At 43.9% G+C, this 22,310-nt stretch overlaps 1 protein-coding gene across 4 annotated transcripts in view; it reads left to right on the forward strand.

Annotated features, from left to right (window-relative positions):
• iffo2b (intermediate filament family orphan 2b) overlaps positions 1-17,578 on the forward strand; it is a 41,613-nt gene extending 24,035 nt beyond the window's left edge. The window contains exons 2-9 of one of the 4 annotated variants that reach the window (XM_055916524.1): positions 5,736-5,796; positions 11,442-11,537; positions 12,310-12,360; positions 12,862-13,032; positions 13,364-13,515; positions 14,175-14,373; positions 14,689-14,787; positions 15,470-17,578. In XM_055916524.1, the coding sequence (XP_055772499.1) occupies positions 5,736-5,796; positions 11,442-11,537; positions 12,310-12,360; positions 12,862-13,032; positions 13,364-13,515; positions 14,175-14,373; positions 14,689-14,787; positions 15,470-15,703 (1,063 nt within the window). In that variant the 3' untranslated portion in view covers positions 15,704-17,578. The remainder of the gene's footprint in view (positions 1-5,735; positions 5,797-11,441; positions 11,538-12,309; positions 12,361-12,861; positions 13,033-13,363; positions 13,516-14,174; positions 14,374-14,688; positions 14,788-15,469) is intronic. The other 3 variants (XM_055916531.1, XM_055916541.1, XM_055916534.1) reach the window with 3 other exon arrangements.
• The last annotated feature ends 4,732 nt before the right edge of the window (positions 17,579-22,310 follow it).

Raw genomic sequence — 22,310 nt, forward strand, 5'->3', positions numbered from 1 at the left:
TGAGTATTTTTGTCTCTGGTCCTGTTGCTATGTTGAGGGCATGGCCCGAAAAAAAATGTGCCAGCATTTCTGTGGTGTTTTGTTCACATCCCCCACCCCCATTGGTTAGATAGCCCATAAAGTGGTTTAGAGTCACATTGGAGTCTCTATTTTCGGCTGCCATTAAGGCAGCACAAGTGTCAAATGCACGTTCATAGGCAATTTCAACCTGTTATGCCCCATTTTAAATCGTGACGTATTTCATTACGCCGGACGTCAACTTCATGCAATCACGTTCCGCTACTGGATGGAGAGCATAGGATAGTTTCACAAGACAAGATGGAGGAGAGCCTAGTCTCTCGTCAGAAATCACATTTATTTTGGGAGATTGCAAAATGTGAGCTTTTCATTCAAGACGGGGGAAACATGTTTCAGTTGATAATAAAACATGTTTCATTTAGTTACTTTTTCCTCAACTTGTTTCTATAACTTTCTAGCAAGTCAAGCTATCTGGCAAAATGTGTAGAATTGCAGGAAATTAGCTGTACAACTGCAACAAAATTTAACTTGGGGGCCCCCAAGAGCCAGCCCTTGTCTTTAACTGCATGTGTGGACCCGCGAGCCACTGCGGCCCCTAGTTCAGATTTGTTGTGGCCCCCACCCCCATCAAAGTGGCCCATCCCTGGTTTATATAAATAATAACTCTGAAGGTTTTCTTGAGTAACAACATTCCTTTTCTGGCTGTTAAATATTTTTAATTACTTATTCCAATGATATTAATCTCTTTAGAGGTCACATACGTTGACATTAATTTCCAGGTTCTTGCCCAAGCTGCAGCATGTGCTTAGTTCTTTCCCTTGTGTGATGTGGATGGAAGGAATGTTTATTCTGTTTATGTTGGCCACTGAATTCCATGTAATGATGAGGCTCTGGTAGATGCCTTTTTAAAGACGTGCCGGGTACTTTGTCGACTAAGAAAGTATTTTTTTAAACCTCCCGCTTTGGGCTGGACGTGTCTGTGTAGTTAATACAGTGTATTCAGACCCCTTCACTTTTCCCACATTTTGTTACATTACAGCCTTATTTTAAAACGGATTAAATTACTTTTCCATTCATCAATCAATCTATACACAATACCCCATAATGACAAAGCGAAAACAGGTGTTTAGATTTTTTTGAAAATTTAGTACAAATAAAAAAACATAATACTTTATTTACATAAGTATTCAGACCCTTTGCTATGAGACTGGAAATTGAGCTCCGGTGCATCCCGTTAACATTGATCATCCTTGAGATGTTTCTACAACTTGATTGGAGTCCACCTGTGGTAAATTCGATTGATTGGATATGATTTCCAGAGTGGCACAGCGGTCTAAGGCATTGCATCTCAGTGCAAGAGGAGTCAGTACAGACCCTGGTTCGATTCCAGGCTGTATCACACCCGGCCTAGATTGGGAGTCCCATAGGGCTGCGCACAATTGGCCCAGCGTCATCCGGATTTGGGTTTGGCCGGGGTAGGCCGTCATTGTAAATAGGAATTTATTCTTAACTGAATTGCCTAGTTAAATAAATACATTTGGAAAGTCACACACCTGTCTATATAAGGTCCCATAGTTGACAGTGCATGTCAGAGCAAAAACCAAGCCATGAGGTTGAAGGAATTGTCCGTTGAGCTCCAAGACAGGATTGTGTCGAGGCACAGATCTTGGGAAGGGTAACAAAAAATGTTTGCAGCATTGAAGTTCCCCAAGAATACAGTGGCCTCCATCATTCTTAAATGGAAGAAGTTTGGAACCACCAAGACTCTTCCTAGAGCTGGCTGCCTGGCCAAACTGAGTAATCGGGGGAGAAGGGCCTTGGTCAGGGAGATGACCAAGAACCCGATGGTCGCTCTTACAGAGCTCCAGAGTTCTTCTGTGGAGATGGGAGAACCTTCCAGAAGGACAACCATCTCTGCAGCACTCCACCAATCAGGCCTTTATGGTAGTGGACAGACAGAAGCCACTCAGTAAAATGCACATGACACCCCACTTTGAGTTTGCCAGATGGCACCTAAAGGACTCTCAGACCATGAGACATAAGATTCTCTTGGCCTGAATGCCAAGTGTCATGTCTGGAGGGGATGTTTTTCAGTGACAAGGACTGGAAGACTAGTCAGGATCGAGGGAATGATGAACAGAGCAAAGTACAGAGAGATCCTTGATGAAAACCTGCTCCAGAGTCCCCAGGACATCAGACTGGAGGGCGAGGTTCACCTTCCAACAGGACATTGACCCTAAGCACACAGCTAAGACAACACAGGAGTGGCTTCGGGACAAGTCTCTGAATATCCTTGAGTGGCCCAGCCAGAGCCTGAACTTGAACCCGATCAAACATCTCTGAAGAGACCTGAAATAGCTGTGCAGCGATGCTCCCCATCCAACCTGACAGAGCTTTAGAGGATCTGCAGAGAAGAATGGAAGAAACTCCCCAAATATAGGTGTGCCAAGCTTGTATAATCATACCCAAGAAGACTTGAGGCTGTAATTGCTGCCAAAGGTGCTTCAACAAAGTACTGAGTAAAGGGTCTGAATACTTATGTAAATGTGATTCTTCAGTTTTATATATTTTATACATTTCTAAAAACATGTTTTTGCTTTGTCATTTTGGGGCATTGTGTGTGGATTGATGAAGGGAAAAAACAACTTTAATCTATTTTACAAAAAGGCTGTAATGTAACAAAATGTGGAAAAAGTCAAGGCGTCTGAATACTTTCCAAATGCATTGCATATGCATAATCTATGGGCAGAATTATTGATTTAACCTCAATTAGCCTCAATCTCTAGTATAAAAAGCGACCATTTTCTTGAAGTTGTGCTGCGCTATTTTCCCTACAGTTCTAGTCAATGAGCTTCAGCCACTCGCATTTGAGTGAGTGAGAGAGACGTGGAACAAATAAACTGCATGACCAAAAGTATGTGGACACCTGCTCATCGAACATTTCATTCTAAAATCCTGGGCATTAATATGGAGTTGGTCCCCCCTTTTGCTGCTATAACAGCCTCCACACGTCTGGGAAGGTTTTCCACTAGATGTTAGACCATTGCTGCAGGGACTTGCTTCCATTCAGCCATGAGCATTAGTGAGGTCGGGCACTGATGTTCGGCGATTAGGCCTGGCTCGCAGTCAGCGTTCTAATTCAACCCAAAGGTGTTCGGTGGGCTTGAGGTCAGGGCTCTGTGCAGGCCAGTCAAGTTCTTCCACACTGATCTCAACAAACTATTTAATGTCTTGCTGAAACAGGAAAGGACCTTCTACAAAATTGGAAGCACAGAATCGTCAAGAATGTCATTTGATGCTATACCATTAAGATTTCCCTTCAAGATTTCCCTTCCCTTCCCTTCACCTATCCCAAACGATTAAAAACAGCCCCAGACCATTATTCCTCCTCCACCAAACTTTACAGTTGGCACTATGCATTCTGGTAGGTAGCATTCTCCTGGCATCCGCGAAACCCAGATTCATCCACCGGACTTCCAGATGGTGAAGTGTGATTCATCACTGCAGAGAACGTGTTTCCACTCCTCCAGAGTCCAATGGTGGCGAGCTCTACACCACTCCAGCCATCCCTTGGCATTGCGCATGGTGATCTTAGGCTTGTGTGCGGCAGTTATTGTACTGATGTTGTACTGATGATGTTGCTTCCAGAGGCAGTTTAGAACTCGGTAGTGAGTGTTGCAGCCGAGGACTGACAGTCCCGTTCTGTGAGCTTGTGTAGCCTACCACTTTGCGGCTGAGCCGTTGTTGCTCCTAGACGTTTCCACGTACAGTTGACCGGGGCAGGTCTAGCAGGGCAGAAATTTGACAAACTGACTTGTTGGAAAGGTGGTATCTTATGATGGTACCATGTTGAAGGTCACTGAGCTCTACTGCCAATGTTTGTCTATGGAGATTGCATGGCTGTGTGCTGGATTTAATACACCTATCGGCAACGGGTGTGGCGGAAATGGCTGAATCCATTAATTTAAAGGGGTGTCCACATACTTTTGTATATATAGTGTATGTCTTTACTATCTGTGACTCTCTTCACACTAGTATAACTAAAATATACCTCAAAGGTGTATAAGGTGTATATACACTGCTCAAAACAATAAAAGGAACACTAAAATAACACATCCTAGATCTGAATGAATGAAATATTCTTATTAAATACTTTTTTCTTTACATAGTTGAATGTGCTGACAACAAAATCACACAAAAATTATCAATGGAAATCAAATTTATCAACCCATGGAGGTCTGGATTTGGAGTCACACTCAAAATTAAAGTGGAAAACCACACGACAGGCTGATCCAACTTTGATGTAATGTCCTTAAAACAAGTCAAAATGAGGCTCAGTAGTGTGTGTGGCCTCCACGTGCCTGTATGACTTCCCTACAACGCCTGGGCATGCTCCTGATGAGGTGGCGGATGGTCTCCTGAGGGATTTCCTCCCAGACCTGGACTAAAGCATCCGCCAACTCCTGGACAGTCTGTGGTGCAACGTGGCATTGGTGGATGGAGCGAGACATGATGTCCCAGATGTGCTCAACTGGATTCAGGTCTGGGGAACGGGAGGGCCAGTCCATAGCATCAATGCATTCCTCTTGCAGGAACTGCTAACACTCCAGCCACATGAGGTCTAGCATTGTCTTGCATTAGGAGGAACCCAGGGCCAACCGCACCAGCATATGGTCTCACAAGGGGTCTGAGGATCTCATCTCGGTACCTAATGGCAGTCAGGCTACCTCTGGCGAGCACATGGAGGGCTGTGCGGCCCCAAAGAAATGCCACCCCACACCATGACTGACCCACCGCCAAATTGGTCATGCTGGAGGATGTTGCAGGCAGCAGAACGTTCTCCACGGCATCTCCAGACTCTGTCACGTCTGTCACATGTGCTCAGTGTGAACCTGCTTTCATCTGTGAAGCGCACAGGGCGCCAGTGGCAAATTTGCCAATCTTGGTGTTCTCTGGCAAATGCCAAACGTCCTGCACGGTGTTTGGCTGTAAGCACAACCCCCACCTGTGGACGTCGGGCCCTCATACCACCCTCATGGAGTCTGTTTCTGACCGTTTGAGCAGACACATGCACATTTGTGGCCTGCTGGAGGTCATTTTGCAGGGCTCTGGCAGTGCTCCTCCTTGCACAAAGGCGGAGGTAGCGATCCTGCTGCTGGGTTGTTGCTCTCCTACGGCCTCCTCCACGTCTCCTGATGTACTGGCCTGTCTCCTGGTAGCGCCTCCATGCTCTGGAAACTACGCTGACAGACACAGCAAACCTTCTTGCCACAGCTCGCATTGATGTGCCATCCTGGATGAGCTGCACTACCTGAGCCACTTGTGTGGGTTGTAGACTCCGTCTCATGCTACCACTAGAGTGAGAGCACCGCCAGCATTCAAAAGTGACCAAAACATCAGCCAGGAAGCATAGGAACTGAGAAGTGGTCTGTGGTCACCACCTGCAGAATCACTCCTTTATTGGGGGTGTCTTGCTAATTGCCTAATTTCCACCTTTTGTCTATTCCATTTGCACAACAGCATGTGAAATTTTTTGCCAATCAGTGTTGCTTCCTAAGTGGACAGTTTGATTTCACAGAAGTGTGATTGACTTGGAGTTACATTGTGTTGTTTAAGTGTTCCCTTTATTTTTTTGAGCAGTGTATATTACAATACTCATGTATAAGCATAGCCATGTAAATGCAGGTAACTGACCATCCGTGTGTTCCGTATTCTAGATGGGAAGAGGAGCTGAACAGACGAGAGCATATGGAGTCCATGGTGGAATCCATGCAGGAGGTTAGTAGACATTAACCATCAATTCACTTTCACCATTACATCAATTTACCTTCACCATTACAACAATTCACCACCATTACATCAACTTACCATTAGGTCAATTCACCTTCACTATTACATCAATTCACTCTAATCTCAACATCCAATTCTACTTTATTCCTAGCTACTGTATAGTGGCTCTCAAGTGGTCATTGTCATAAAGAAGACATAGAGACAGACATGAAGCCTATAGGTGCTTGAAAATATATATTTCCTGCTGAATTACTTACCTGTCCCCATCCTTCCTTATGGTCTTTTTACCCATAATGTCCTTGAGCAGGTGTCTGTCAACTGAATTGGGCCAGAGACGGTTAGCTAGCTAGAGAGATGTCAGAAAATAAAACTTACAAACAGCCTAGATGGCTCACATAGCAGACCTGAATGTCAGTGTCTCACCACTATTCCCTGTGTCTCTGTAGATAAAACACATTAGTCCCCATCGTCACATCAGGTGATAACATGGCGCCGGAGAACAAGGCTGACGTTTTACGTATTCCTAACCAATTGTGGGTATTTTTTGTTTGTTTCTTTGTTTGTAACATCTTTTTTTACTTGTTTTGTACTTAATGTTGCTGCTACCGTCTCTTATGGCCGAAAATGACTTCTGGGCATCAGAATAGCGATTACTCACAACGGACTGGCAGAATCCTTTTTTTCCCTTTAACGAGTCCGACGAGCCCGACGTGAATGATATACTGCTTTCCCGTGAACAGGCCCAGTTCCCCGTCATTTGCGTGAAGAGAAGTCAGAGAAAAAGGGGCCAGAGGGCGGGCTGCCTTCTGAGAATTCGTAGGCGATCGAATAAACCCCCACTTCCTTCCATTCTGTTAGCAAACGTGCAATCTTTGTAGAATAAAATCAATGACCTACGCAGAAGATTAAACTACCAACGGGACATTCAAAACTATAATATCTTATGCTTCACAGAGTCGTGGCTGAACAACGACATTATCAATATACAGCTGGCTGATTATACGCTGTATCGGCAGGACAGAACAACGGCGTCTGGTAAAACAAGGGGCGGCGACTATGTATTTTTGTAAATAACAGCTGGTGCACGATATCTAAGGAAGGCTCAAGGTTTTGCTCACCTGAGGTAGATAATCTCATGACAAGGTCCTAGTAGCCGGGGACTTTAATGCAGTGAAACTTAAATCCGTCTTCCAAATTTCTATCAGCATGTTAAATGTGCAACCAGAGGGGGAAAAAAACTATGGACCACCTATACTCCACAAACAGAGACGCATACAAAGCTCTCCCTTGCCCTACATTTGGCAAATCTGACCATAATTCTATCCTCCTGATTCCTGCTTACAAGCAAAAATTAAAGCAGGAAGCACCAGTGACTAGATCAATAAAAAAAGTGGTCAGATGAAGCAGATGCTGAGGTACAGGACTGTTTTGCTAGCTCAGACTGGAATATGTTCCGGGATTCATCCGATGGCATTGAGGAGTACACCACATCAGTCATTGGCTTCATCAATAAGTGTACCGATGACGTCGTCTTCACAGTGACCATACGTACATACCCCAACCAGAAGCCATGGATTACAGGCACCATCTGCACTGAGCTAAAGGCTAGAACTGCCGCTTTCAAGGAGCGGGACTCTAACCCGGAAGCTTATAAGAAATCCCGCTATGGCCTCCGACGAACCATAAAACAGTAAAGCATTAATACAGGACTAAGATCGAATTGTACTACACTGGCTCTGACGCTCGTCGGATGTGGCAGGGCTTGCAAACCATTAGACTACAAAGGGAAACACAGCCGAGAGTGGCCCAGTGACACAAGCCTACCAGACGAGCTAAATCACTTCTATGCTCGCTTCGAGGCAAATAACACTGAAACATGCATGAAAGCACCAGCTGTTCCGGAAGACTGTGTGATCACGCTCTCCACAGCCGATGTGAGTAAGACCTTTAAACAGGTCAACATTTACAAGGCAGCAGGGCCAGACGGATTTCCAAGACGTGTACTGCGAGCATGCGTTAACCAACTGGCAAGTGTCTTCACTGATATTCAACCTCTCCAAGTCCGAGTCTGTAATACCAACATGTTTTAAGCAGACCACCATAGTGCCTGTGCCCAAGAAAACTAAGGTAACTTGCCTAAATGACTACCGACCCGTAGCACTCACGTATGTAGCCATTAAGTACTTTGAAAGGCTGGTCATGGCTCACATCAACACCATTATCCCAGAAACTCTAGACCCACTCCAGTTTGCATACCACTCTAACAGGTCCACAGATGATGCAATCTCTATTGCACTCCACACTGCCCTTTCCCACCTGGACAAAAGGAACACCTATGTGAGAATGTTATTCATTGAGTACAGCTCAGCGTTCCATACCGTAGTGCCCTCAAAGCTCATCAATAAGCTAATGACCCTGGGACTAAACACCTCCCTCTGCAACTGGATCCTGGACTTCCTGACGGGCCGATCCCAGGTGGTAAGGGTAGGTAACAACACATCCGCCATGCTGATCCTCAACACAGGGGCCCCTCAGGGTTGCGTGCTCTGTCCCCTCCTGTACTCCCTGTTCACCCATGACTGCATGGCCAAGCACGACTCCAACACCATCATTAAGTTTGCCGATGACACAACAGTGGTAGGCCTGATCAACAACGAGACAGCCTATACGGAGGAGGTCAGAGACCTGTAGCCATGGGGTGCCAGGACAACCACCTCTCCCTCAATGTGATCAAGACAAAGGAGATGATTGTGGACTACAGGAAAAAGAGTACCGAGCATGCCCCCATTCTCATCGACAGGGCTGTAGTGGAGCAGGTTGAGAGCTTAAAGTTCCTTGGCGTCCACATTACCAACAAACTAACATAGTCCAAGCACACCAAGAATGTCATGAAGAGGGTACGACAAAACCTATTCCCCCTCAGGAGACTGTAAAGATGTGGCATGGGTCCTCAGATCCTCAAAAGGTTTTACAGCTGCACCATCGAGAGCATCATGACTGGTTGCATCACTGCCTGGTATGGCAACTCCTCGGCCTCCAACCGCAAGACACTACAGAGGGTAGTGCGAATGGCCCAGTACATCACTGTGGCCAAGCTTCCTGCCATCCAGGACCTCTGCACCAGGTGGTGTCAAAGGAAGGCCCTAAGAATTGTCAAAGATTCCAGCCACCCTAGTCATAGACTGTTCCCTCTGCTACCCCCCTTTTACACCGCTGCTACTCTGTTATCATCTATGCATAGGCACTTTAATAACTCTACCTACATGTATATATTACCTCAACTAACCGGTGCCCCCTCACATTGACTCTGTACCGGTACCCCCCTGTGTATAGTCTCACTATTGTTATTTTACTGCTGCTCTTTATTTACTTGTTACTTTTATTTCTTATTCTTACTCATATATTTTTATCAACTGCATTGTTGGTTCGGGGCTCGTAAGTATGCATTTCACTGTAAGGTGTTGTATTCGGTGCATGTGACTAATACAATTTGAGTTTATAGTATCATGGCCCAAGGCAAGGCACTATGCTCCCTATGCCACATCAAACACCTCTGCAGGTGCTAGTATAGTAGCAACCCCATCTTTCTGCACAACCATTGAGGACACATCGATCAACGGCAGCATCTGTGTTTGTGTTGGATTATGGCTCAGCAGAAGTGAAAATCATTCCCTGGGGGGCTCTTACCTCTCTGAGCTCACACAGGCAGATGTTGTTTAGCATGGAAGTGAAACAGGAAATCTGCTCTCTGATAGTCATTTGATAAAGGATATCAGTTGATTATGTAGTGTGATTAACTCTGTATGTAGTCCCCCTCGGCATCTACTGTAATATCCTTAATCCATCTTTATCACTTGCAGTTATTCCACTGAATAATTTAAAAATATAGATTGGGGCCATATTCAATATCATGCTGTCTCGAATATGGTAAATAAGAATGTGTGTTAGTTTTTGCTGCATGTGTTTGATTGTATGGGCTTGGGGCATGTGTTTGAATTGTGTAAATACAGTTGAAGTCGGAAGTTTACATACAGTTAGGTTGGAGTCATTAACTTGTTTTTCAACCACTCCATACATTTCTTGTAAACAAACTATAGTTTTGGCAAGTCGGTTAGGACATCTACGTTGTGCATGACACAAGTCATTTTTCCAACAATTGTTTACAGACAGATTATTTCACTGATAATTCACTGTATCACAATTCCAGTGGGTCAGAAGTTTACATACACTAAGTTGACTGTGCCTTTTAAACAGCTTGGAATATTCCAGAAAATGTCATAGCTTTAGAAGCTACTGATACGCTAATTTACATCATTTGAGTCAATTGGAGGTGTACCTGTGGATGTATTTCAAGGCCTACCTTCAAACTCAGTGCCTCTTTGCTTGACATCATGGGGAAATCAAAAGAAATCAGCCAAGACCTCAGAAAAAAAATTGCAGACCACAAGTCTGGTTCATCCTTGGGAGCAATTTCCAAATGCCTGAAGGTACCACATTCATCTGTACAAACAATAGTATGCACGTATGAACACCATGGGACCACGCAGCCGGCATACCGCTCAGGAAGGAGACACGTTCTGTCTCCTAGAGATGAACGTACTTTGGTGTGAAAAGTGCAAATCAATCCCAGAACAACAGCAAAGGAGCTTGTGAAGATGCTGGAGGAAACAGGTACGAGTCCTATATCAACATAAGCTTAAAGGCCACTCAGCAAGGAAGAGGCCACTGCTCCAAAACTGCCATATAAAAGTCAGACTACGGTTTGCAACTGCACATGGGGACAAAGATCGTACTTTTTGGCAAAGTGTCCTCTGGTCTGATGAAACAAAAATGGAACTGTTTGGCCATAGTGACCATCGTTATGTTTGGAGGAAAAAGGGGGAGGCTTGCAAGCAGAAGAACACGATCCCAATCGTGAAGCATGGGGGTGGCACCATCATGTTGTGGGGGTGCTTTGCTGCAAGAGGGACTGGTGCACTTCACAAAATAGATGGCGTCATGAGGAATGAAAAGTGTGGATATATTGAAGCAACATCTCAAGACATCAGTCAGGAAGTTCAAGCTTGGTCGCAAATGGGTCTTCCAAATGGACAATGACCCCAAGCATACTTCCAAAGTTGTGGCAAAATGGCTTAAGGACAACAAAGTCAAGGTATTGGAGTGGCCATCACCAAGCCCTGACCTCAATCCTATAGAAAATTTGTGGGCAGAACTGAAAAAGCCTGTGCGAGTAAGGAGGCGTACAAACCTGACTCAGTTACGCCAGCTTTGTTAGGAGGAATGGGCCAAAATTTACCCAACTTATTGTGAGAAGCTTGTGGAAAGCTACTCGAAACATTTTACCCAAGTTAAACAATGTAAAGGCAATGTTACCAAATAATAATTGACTGTATGTAAACTTCTGACCCACTGGGAATGTGATGATAGAAATAAAAGCTGAAATAAAGCATTCTCTCTCCTATTATTCTGACATTTTACATTCTTAAAATAAAGTGGTGATCCTAACTGACCTAAGACAGGGAATTTTTACTTGGATTAAATGTCAGTAATTGTGAAACTGAGTTTAAATGTATTTGGCTAAGGTGTATGTAAACTTTTGACTTCAACTGTATGTGTGTGTGTGGTGTGTTCAGAGTGCTCAGGAGGCAGAGGAGATCCAGGATGAACTGAATGAGAAGGTGGACAGGCTGAAGGCTGAGCTGGTGGTCTTTAAGAGTCTCATGAGCGATGTAAGTATAACATACACTCCACTGCAGCACTGTCACAGACTGACAGATACCCCAGTCATATTCCTGTTCAAATGATGCCAATTATATTCTCAACAATACAACAGCATTGGTTGTATTGACAGTAGTATTGTTCTTTATAGGTGATGATAGATGTTGTCAGTCATACTGTAGAGGTCTTTAGGACTTCTTTCATCACACTGAACACTCTGAGACTGGGCTCCAGGACAGGTAGCAGATTCACACCCCCCTCCTTTTTTGTATTTTTACCCAGCAGTGGAAACATATTCTGCTGCAATTGCAAGAGGGCCTTTCAGACAGGTATTCATTGAATGCTCCGATAACAAGTGTTCATAAACACACAGTAGATCAGCAGGACCTTACACTATATCTGCACAGCACCTTATTTTTCCCATGGAGCTTGCCTCTAGTGTAACGGCTGTAATATATTGCAGCTGGCCAAGCCTTAGCTTTTGTTTGGTCAGGAATGAATAAACAAAATTAGCAAGGAGTCGTTTGGATTTCCATTGAAACCATTTTAGCTTGGCTCCCTCTCTTATTTACTTCTGTGTTTAACTGGCCATGTCAGTTAGTGGCATTATGGGTAATAGCAGCTGCCTCCTCATGACACATATCTGTAGTCAGAGAAGGATATATGCAGTACATATGAGGCAACACACAGTGTGACCCGATAGACCTCCAGGGTAGTGAATAAACACTGTGATTTGGGACGTGTCCTTTGAATAGGTGTACTTTGTCATTGCTCACTATTAAGGGCGGTCGACGTCTGAGTTCCCAATATGTCAGGAGGGATCTGGATATGAAAGTAAGAGATTCCTCTATTCCTGCCTTCCCACTTCCCTTCACCCTAGAATCAAAATACTAGCTTTTCCCTTACTACACTACTGTGAGTGTTGTAGACGGTGACGTATAGAATTGTTTGGTCATAACTAGCATATTAGAGTAATTGCAAGTTATTGAGTGACAAAAAGAAGCATGAGATGTAGCAGTGATCAAATTCACCTTGGAGTGTAGGATGTTTCCTTTGGACCTTCACAGAGATGTTGCATGATGTGTTATTGACCCAGACTGACTGGATGTGGGTTTCTGCTGGGTCTGCAATCTAACCACAGTGTATTCAATTGACTTTAATACTGCTGCAAATGGTCAGTCACAGATATGAACTCAGCATGTGACTTATGTTAATCATATCAGTCTCATGGCTTTGAAATGCCTTTAGACATTTGTTGAGTACAGTAAGTGGAGGTTTTGAGTGGATGATTCAATGCTTCACAGCCAACAACAGACACATCTCCTTCCTCTCCAGCAAATGTCTGACCTGGACTCTAAGATCCAAGAGAAAGCCATGCGAGTGGACATGGACATCTGCCGGCGCATCGACATCACCGCCAAACTGTGTGACGTGGCTCAGCAGCGCAACTCAGAGGACATGTCCAAGATGTTCAATGTCAGCCCAGCCAGGTCGCTCCCAGAGAGGGTGTGTATCTATCTGTATGTTAGGCCTCAGTCTGCAATAGCTAACAGTGTAACTCTCTTCTACATAGGCAGACACACACAGCCACAAACACAATGCTCATTGATCCTTCCACCATGCCCATACACAAACAGTCGCTGCTCAGTGGTGAACTGAAGCTTTGACATTCCATTGCGCCGACATTGCTGGCCAAATCTAAAATATGACCAGAGGCTTTTTAGGTGGTGCATGGTACTGCCTAAATTATTAATATCAGAATAGACATATTGCCCAAAATTCTGTCCTGCATTGATGCACTGAGTGAGTAACCTGGTCGGGGGTGTGTGTGTTCCAGGGTGCCATGGGGTGCTGCAGGAAGAAGGAATGCAGGCCTGTGTCTGATGAGGACAGCTCTGAGATGGATGCAGACCCCAGCACCAGTACCTCAGAGGAGGAGGAGGTCCCTCTTAACATCACTGATGAAATGAAACGAATGCTCAACCAACTGTGAGTCAGCCTTCACATGCACACTCATTACAGCTATCCAGAAAGACGAGCTGGCTTCATTATGACCCCCTCCACACGTGCGCACACACATCACACGAGGCTGCTGAGGGGAGAACGGCTCATAGTAATGGCCGGAACGGAGCATATGGAATGGCATCAAACACCTGGAGGCCATGTGTTTGACGTATATGATACCATTCGACTGATTCTGCTCCAGTCATTACCATGAGCCCTTTCTCCCCAATTAAGGTGCCACCAACCTCCTGTGACAAACACACCCCAGTGGTGCATTGTATTTATATAATGTTGTCCTTTACTCCCATCTAGTGTTAATGCAGAGTGTGGCATTCATTGTTCTCAGTAGGGCCACCAAAAGCTAGATGAGAACATTACATTACAGAATGTCTTCATTGTGTAAATGTTTGCCTAAAATGTAGTTTTGAGTATCAGTGTGAATAATAAAAGTATAATTTATGTTCCACTAAAACATCTGTCACTGTCTCAAGTCTTTCTCAAACACTGTATGTAGTCTGTTTTCCTGCATGTCTTCTCTATGGATCTTTCTTTCTCCTCTGTGTTTGGACCTCTTGTAAATGTGTTGCCTGTTGTTTCTCCTCCTTTCTTCCCTTTCTTTTCCTTCCTGTCTCTGTGCCACACAGACATAGTTCAGATGATAATTGTGTTGCCAGGAGGGAGACGTTTGACATTGATGACGACTGTGACAGCCTGACGTGGGAAGAGAATGACGAGACCCTGTTGCTATGGGAGGACTTCACCAACTATAACATACAACCCAGTGCCATCACCGCATCAAACTGCACAGCCACCAGCGCAGCCAACAGCAACACAGAGGAGCCTGTGAGTCAGATTCGATACCACACAGCAAATGTCAAGGATACTTATGTACAGGAAAAATCTAAAACAGTTAAATTACCACTACCTACTGATATACTAATGGTCAAGGGTACAGGAGGGCATTGAGTCGTCGGTTACCTCCCATACTTCCCATCCATTCATATTCGGCAAACACAAATGTTTGCAGTAAAATAAAGTTTTTTCATTTTGACTTGGAGGTCAAATTCTGCCCATTGTTATGCTCCAGTTGAGAAATGAAATGCAATATCCAAACAGTGAATGAGAGTGTTTTAGCTAATCCTCTTTGCTTCCTCCCAGGTCTCTCAGGATGGAAGCCTGGGCAGCCTCATAGATGAGACAGAATCACTATTCAAGACCAGAGAGCAGGAGTACCAGGAGACCATTGGCGCGATTGAGGTGAACAGGCTGTGTGTGTATGAGAGCGAGAATGTGACAGAAACAGGTACAGTAACAAAAATAGAGGAGAATGAAATCCCCTGAGATGTATCTGCCTGTTAGAGATCTATTGCATCTAACAGGAACACCTGTCAAGTAACAGGACAAAGACTGCGTTTTGATTTGTTGGTTGTTTTGTCCCTCTTCCTGTTTGGTTTTGATTTGTTGGTTGTTTTGTCGCTCTTCCTGTTTGGTTTTGATTTGTTGGTTGTTTTGTCCCTCTTCCTGTTTGGTTTTGATTTGTTGGTTGTTTTGTCCCTCTTCCTGTTTGGTTTTGATTTGTTGGTTGTTTTGTCCCTCTTCCTGTTTGGTTTTGATTTGTTGGTTGTTTTGTCCCTCTTCCTGTTTGGTTTTGATTTGTTGGTTGTTTTGTCCCTCTTCCTGTTTGGTTTTGATTTGTTGGTTGTTTTGTCCCTCTTCCTGTTTGGTTTTGAGTTGTGACTCCGGTGACCATTCATCTGGCTAGAGTGACTCAGTCCCTGACAGGGCTGGCACCTGTCCCAGCTCAATGTCACTGATGTCTCTCTCTCTCTCCTCCCTACCCTCTCTCTTCTGTCCTCCTTACTCTTTCCCCTTCTCTCTATTTCTCTGGCTTCCTTTCTCCTCATCTCCTCTCTCTATCATCTCTCTCTCCCTCACTCAGATGGAGCTAGCCACAGCGAAGAATGACATGAACAGACACCTGCATGAGTACATGGAGATGTGTAGCATGAAGCGTGGTCTGGACGTGCAGATGGAGACGTGCAGGAGGATGATCAAAGGGGGCAGGAACTCTCCCTCTGTCAGCTCGGTGGCCAGCAGCGACTCAGGGAATACTGACGAGATCCAGGACGAACTATTGGACAAGGACGGAGAGGCTGAGGTGCCAATCAGCTGATGGCTGTCCTGCCTGGCACCGCCCCTCACTCCTCCATTCACTGACGTATAGCTGCTCACAGAGCTCCACCCTGCTTGGGGGTTGGCCCGTTTGGCACTTTTGGCTGGGGGTCCTGATGGTCCTAAGGGTCTGTCCCACTCTCCCAGGCCTAGAACTGGTGCTTATTGTCTCTGTTCTCATAGGGATGGAGGGGGACGGTGTTCCTTTGCTTCACAAATATTATTAGGCAGAGGTGGCACATACAATATAGTGTCAGCTGTGCTCTCTTCCTCAGTGCTGCCTTGCTGGTTTCTTCAACCTAATCAGAGCTCCACAAGAACATCCAGCAAAACAGTCAACCTTATCAAACCAGTCGTACTGGCTCATTATTAGCATATTCGAAACAGTTGCACTGTCACCATCGTCAATCTGTTGGCCTGAGGTGGACAGTCCATTTGGTCAACAGGGAACAACATACACAACAGTATTCACCAGTGAGAATATATGCCTGAGTTATTTTAATAACCACAAATCAAGAGTAATCACACAATTTTTTACTTGCATGTGCCCCATGGATGTAGATGGATCATTCACATACAGTACACTGTACATGCACATGTACAATTGGGTATTGAAATGTTCTCACCAGAGTCAATACAAACAAAACAGCCTGACTGGACTCTCCACGGTTACCAGTGTTTACTGGGGAACGGAGCACAGCCCTTTGCTGCATAATGCGTTGTTCAAGCTCTATGCAATTTAGCTAGCCTTATTTCAGGATGACATTCCCTACCCTTCTTTTCCCTTATGATTAGCCTTTTTAAGCTGGGAAGGTGTTTTCTAGTTGTCATTCAGAGTGCTCATGTGTGTTCTTCGAAGTGGAAGGCGCAGAATTGTCTCAAAAAAGGGAAATGTTGGAACAGTGACCCCTAGTTGTCTTTGTCAAAGTCACACCCCTTCCCTCCCTACCCATGTTAATTTAATGTCTACACAAGATTAGCGAAAATAATATGGAACAAGGCACCAGCAAATATGCTGTTTGATTTGTATTGCCTTTTTCTGATCACTATCATACTAAGCTTCAGCTCAATTTTGTAATTTCCCCTAAAATGTATATGTTATGATTGGTAGAACTAAGTTCTTGATTGTCCCTTGGGCTACTCTTTGGTAAGTCCAAAGGGCTGTTGAGAGTTATTGGTCATCTGTTTGTCCTCTCAGAGAGAGGGTATGGAAGTTATATTACACAAAACAATCACGGAAACTGGCAACACCATGTACATTGGTTGCTAATACAATTCCTAACTTATACACTGTACAATGCCATATTTAGGTTATATTTTTGCCAATCTGGGCGGCTAACCTCAGATGGCGTCTCACAAAAACTCCCCTCCCTGTTTTTCTGTCCAGCCTATCATATTCCGTTGTCATGTGCCCTGGATTGGGCTTAGAATTCTTTGTACATACATAAGAGACACAGGAGGTTGGTGGCACCTTAATTGGGGAGAACGGGCTCATTCTAATGACTGGAGCGGAATAGGTGGAATGGTAAAATTCATCAAACACATGATTTACAGGTGTTTGATGCCATTCCATGAGCCGTTCTCCCCTCAGCAGCCTCCTGTGATAAGAGGGCTGTTGGCATGTGATCGTATACCCTAGATGCCTTTCTGTTCATAATGCGCTATACGTCATTCATTTTGTTGTATTACATTCAGTCTAATGATTTTCATTGAATTAATCAATTAACAAAATTGATGAACGCACAAGGATTGGGAGAGGTTTTCTGCAAGTTATTTTTCAATTGGTTTATGAAATGTTGTTAGTTTGCAGAATCAAGAACAAAAGTGCTATTTGTATGATGAAGGTTTTAATAATTACATTTGTCATTGCATTGTCTCTATGGGCTATTGCATTTGGTTGTTTCTCTGAGTTGTTTTACATTTGAACTAGAGGCACATCATAGTTGCAGTACAATAGTGTTGCAATTCTCGATTTCTTAAATCAAGAGACATTTTGAGATCGGAATCAATTGCTGTAGCTTTAAATGGGCCTATAGTCCATGAAATTGCATTATACAGATTGAATTGTGAGTGTTGAGGCAGAAATGAAATATTCTCTGTTGTTGTATTAATGATCATGGATGGTCAAAATGGTCAGGACACTTAACTATTTCATCTGACACAAAAAGGCTGGCCCAACCATAGTAAAATATCCAGACACATACAGATAACATTTAGGGAGAGGCCTTATTCCCAGCTAACCATCAAAATACATTGTATAAGATTTAAAACCAGCATGACGTAAGCCATGTTTTTGTTTGTCCTTTGCTGCACCATACAGTGTAACTGGTAACCATTAGGCCCTTATTTCTCATGATGTCTCACGATGTCATTTCTACAAAGAGAACAAATCAAATAACATACACTACATACACAAAAGTATGTGGACACCCCTTCCAGTTAGTGGATTCGGCTATTTCATGCACACCTGTTGCTGACAGGTGTATAAAATCGAGCACACAGCCATGCAATCTCCATAGACAATCATTGGCAGTAGAATGGCCTTACTGAAGAGCTCAGTGAATTTTAACATGGCACCGTCATAGGGTGGCACCTTTCCAACAAGTCAGTTCCTCAAATGTCTGCCCTGCTAGAGCTGCACCGGTCAACTTTAAGTGCTGTTATTGTGAAGTGGAAATGTCTAGGAGCAACAACAGCTCAGTCGTGAAGTGGTAGGCCACACAAGCTCACAGATCGGGACTGTGTGTAAAAGTTGTCCGTCCTTGGTTGCAACACTCACCACAGAGTTCCAAACTGCCTCTGGAAGCAATGTCAGCACGACTGTTTTGTCGGGAGCTTCATGAAATGGGTTTCCATAGCCGAGCAGCCGCACGGAAGCCTAAGATCACCATGCGCAATGCCAAGCGTCGGCTAGAGTGGTTTAAAGCTTTCGCCATTGGACTCTGGAGCAGTGGAAACGTGTTCTCTGGAGTGATGAATCACGCTTCACTGTCTGACAGTCCGACCAACAAATCTGAGTTTTGCGGATGCCAGGAGAATGCTACCTACCCCAATGCATAGTGCCAACTGTAAAGTTTGGTAGAGGAGGAATAATGGTCTGGGGTTGTTTTTAATGGTTCAGGATAGGCCCCTTAGTTCCAGTGAAGAGAAATCTTGACACTATAACATACAGTGACATTCTAGACGATTCTGTGCTTACAACTTTGTGGCAACAATTTGGGGAAGGCCCTTTCCTGTTTCAGCATGACAATGCCCCCGTGCACAAAGCGAGGACCTTACAGAAATGGTTTGTCGAGATTGGTGTGGAAGAACTTGACCGGCTTGCACAGAGCCCTGACCTCAATCCCATCGAACATCTTTGGGATGCACTGGAACGCCGACTACGAGCCAGGCCTAATTGCCCAACATCAGTGTCCGGCCACACTAATGCCCTTGTGGCTGAATGGAAGCAAGTCCCCGCATCAATGTTCCAACATCTAGTGGAAAGCCTTCCCAGAAGTGGAGGCTGTTATAGCAGCAAAGGGGGGACCAACTCCATATTAATGCCCATGATTTTGGAATGAGATGTTTGATGAGCAGGTGTCCACATACTTTTAGTCATGTAGGGTATTTCCCATTGAACAGATTGTAGACATGTCGATTAAGGCAGCCCCCCGCACCTCGCTGATTCAGAGTGGTTGGGTTAAATGCGGAAGACAGATTTCAGTTGTACAACTGACTAGGTATCCCCCTTTCCCTTTATTTGCTAAATGTATGGTCAATATTCAGGGGCAGTCTTCTGAGTACAGTCCAACCTAACTATCAGAACTGGTGCAAAAAACAATCTTGCGCCGTGAGTTAGAACACATCTGATGTGTACCTGACACATTGTTCTTTGTCCAGCAAGCAAACACAAATGGTAAATATTTAATTGAACTAGTGTGTAGCCTACCCTTACAGGACTATGATCATCTAGAAAGTCTGGCTCATTGAGCCTATATGGGACCCTGCAGTGGTTGGGTTTAAATGTTTCATGGGTGTTTTATATGAGTGGGTTTTATTAATGTAGTGCAAGGGTCTAAAGTGTTACATTAGCCATTGCTGATATGTATTTTATATTGCTTTGTCACCATAACATACAGAGCTTGCCTATAGAGTATTGTAGAGATAGCAGTAGGTCAGAATCCCCAGTCAAAGTAGCCATTGAGGAAAGTACTGTCTTTACTATGACCATTGATGTCAGTGTATTTTTAGACACATCACATTATGATGATGCTATTTCAAGCCTGCTGTTTCTAACTCACATTTCTGTCCCTGCATCTTTTTATTTCAATGCATACCTCTGTGCATTGTAAAGTACATGTTCTTTTTATGTCAACTATCAGTAAAACTTTGCATTCATGGAGATTTAGGATATACTGTAAAAAAAATAAAATAAAGTACACTCGTTATTGGTGTTGGGGGGAAAATGAAATAAAATTGTGGATTGCCTTTAACTTGAGTCTTTGTAGGCTATCATGTTTAATTATACATATTATAATGTTTGATCTGCATGTAATTACACCCACATCATGCACCCATGCTGGCATGCATTTTTTAGATGCATGCCAGCAAAGCCCCTACACAACACTAAACAATACATTAATTGCACTATAATGGTGACAAATGGTGCCCACAAACTGTTAGGGCCTACATAAAGCTGTCCCAACAGGAGTGCTTTCTTTTCAGCACCATGGAGTGAATCCTTCAAACTGCTACATCTGGATAATCAGCGGAGCCTTGTCTGGCAGCAAAACAGTTCATTCAGCCTCATTTAGTTTTTAAAAAACATAGCTGATATAGCTGACCTGCTTATTCAACAAATGTGGTTTCTACTGACAATTGATATTCACAAACTATGGCATAAGGGAATGAGTGGATAAAAGGCAATCTGTCATTTTGATTAAGACATTAATGAGAGAGCTAAAACTAAAACGTTTGTTCAGCACTTTTGAAATGTAGAGCGACAATTCTGAACAGGCTGTTTTTACAGTATTTTCCCTGTATACCAAGTCAGAACTGTGGGAAAAATAAAGGGGGCATATAAGCAGAAAATGAAATCTTATACAATATTCAATGATGATTTCTCTAAAACAGGCTAGTATAGGCTACATGTGCACCACCAAGTCAGAACAGTAGTCTAAGTTATGAGGGGGAAAGGGACCAAATTATTAGGGTGAAGCACATGGGCTACTAACACCTTACTACACAACATACACTTAGTATTGCTTTCTTAGCTACATTATACAGTTGAAGTTTACATACACTTAGGTTGGAGTCATTAACACTCGTTTCTCAACCACTCCACAAATTTGGTTTGACAGAATATTTCACTTATTAACTGTATCACAATTCCAGTGGGTCAGAAGTTTACATACACTAGTTGACTGTGCCTTTAAACAGCTTGGAAAATTCCAGAAAATGATGTCATGGATTTAGAAGATTCTGATAAGCTAATTGACATCATTTGAGTCAATTGGAGGTGTACCTGTGGATGTATTTCAAGGCCTACCTTCAAACTCAGTGCCCCTTTGCTTGACATCATGGGAAAATCAAAAGAAATCAGCCAAGACCTCAGATTATTTTTTTGTAGACCTCCACATGTCTGGTTCATCCTTGGGAGCAATTTCCAAATGCCTGAAGGTACCACTTTCATCTGTACAAACAATAGCACGCAACTATAAACACCATGGGACCACGCAGCCATCATACCGCTCAGGAAGGAGACGCGTTCTGTCTCCTAGAGATGAACGTACTTGTGCGAAAAGTGCAAATCAATCCCAGAACAACGTCAAAGGACCGTGTGAAGTTGCTGGAGGAAACAGGTACAAAAGTATCTATTTCCACTGTAAAACGAGTCCTATATCGACATAAGCTGAAAGGCCGCTCAGCAAGGAAGAAGCCACTGCTCCAAAACAGCCAAATAAAAGCCAGACTACGGTTTGCAACTGCACATGGGGACAAAGATTGTACTTTTTGGAGAAATGTCCTCTGGTCTGATGAAACAAAAACAGAACTATTTGGCCATAATGACCGTCGTTATGTTTGGAAGAAAAAGGGGGATGCTTGCAAGATGAAGAACACCATCCCAACCGTGAAGCACGGGGGGTGGCAGCATCATGTTGTGAGGGTGCTTTGCTGCAAGAGGGACTGGTGAACTTCACAAAACAGATGGCATCATGAGGAAAGAAAATTATGTGGATATATTGAAGCAACACCTCAAGACATCAGTCAAGAAAATAAAGCTTTGTCGCAAATGGGTCTTCCAAATGGACAATGACCCCAAGCATACTTCCGAACTTGTGGCAAAATGGATTAAATAAAACAGTCAAGGTATTGGAGTGGCCATTACAAAGCCCTGACCTCAATCCCATAGAAAACTTGTGGGCAGAACTGAAAAAGTGTGTGTGAGCAAGGAGGCCTACAAACCTGACTCCGTTACACCAGCTCTGTAAGGAGGAATGGGCCAAATATTCACCCAACTTATTGTCGGAAGCTTGTGGAAGGCTACCCGAGACATTTGACCCAAGGTAAGCAATGCTATCAAATACATTTTGAGTGTATGTCCAATTCTGCTGAAATAAATCATT

Source organism: Salvelinus fontinalis, chromosome 3 (assembly GCF_029448725.1).
Source record: "Salvelinus fontinalis isolate EN_2023a chromosome 3, ASM2944872v1, whole genome shotgun sequence".
Lineage (NCBI taxonomy): Eukaryota > Metazoa > Chordata > Actinopteri > Salmoniformes > Salmonidae > Salvelinus > Salvelinus fontinalis.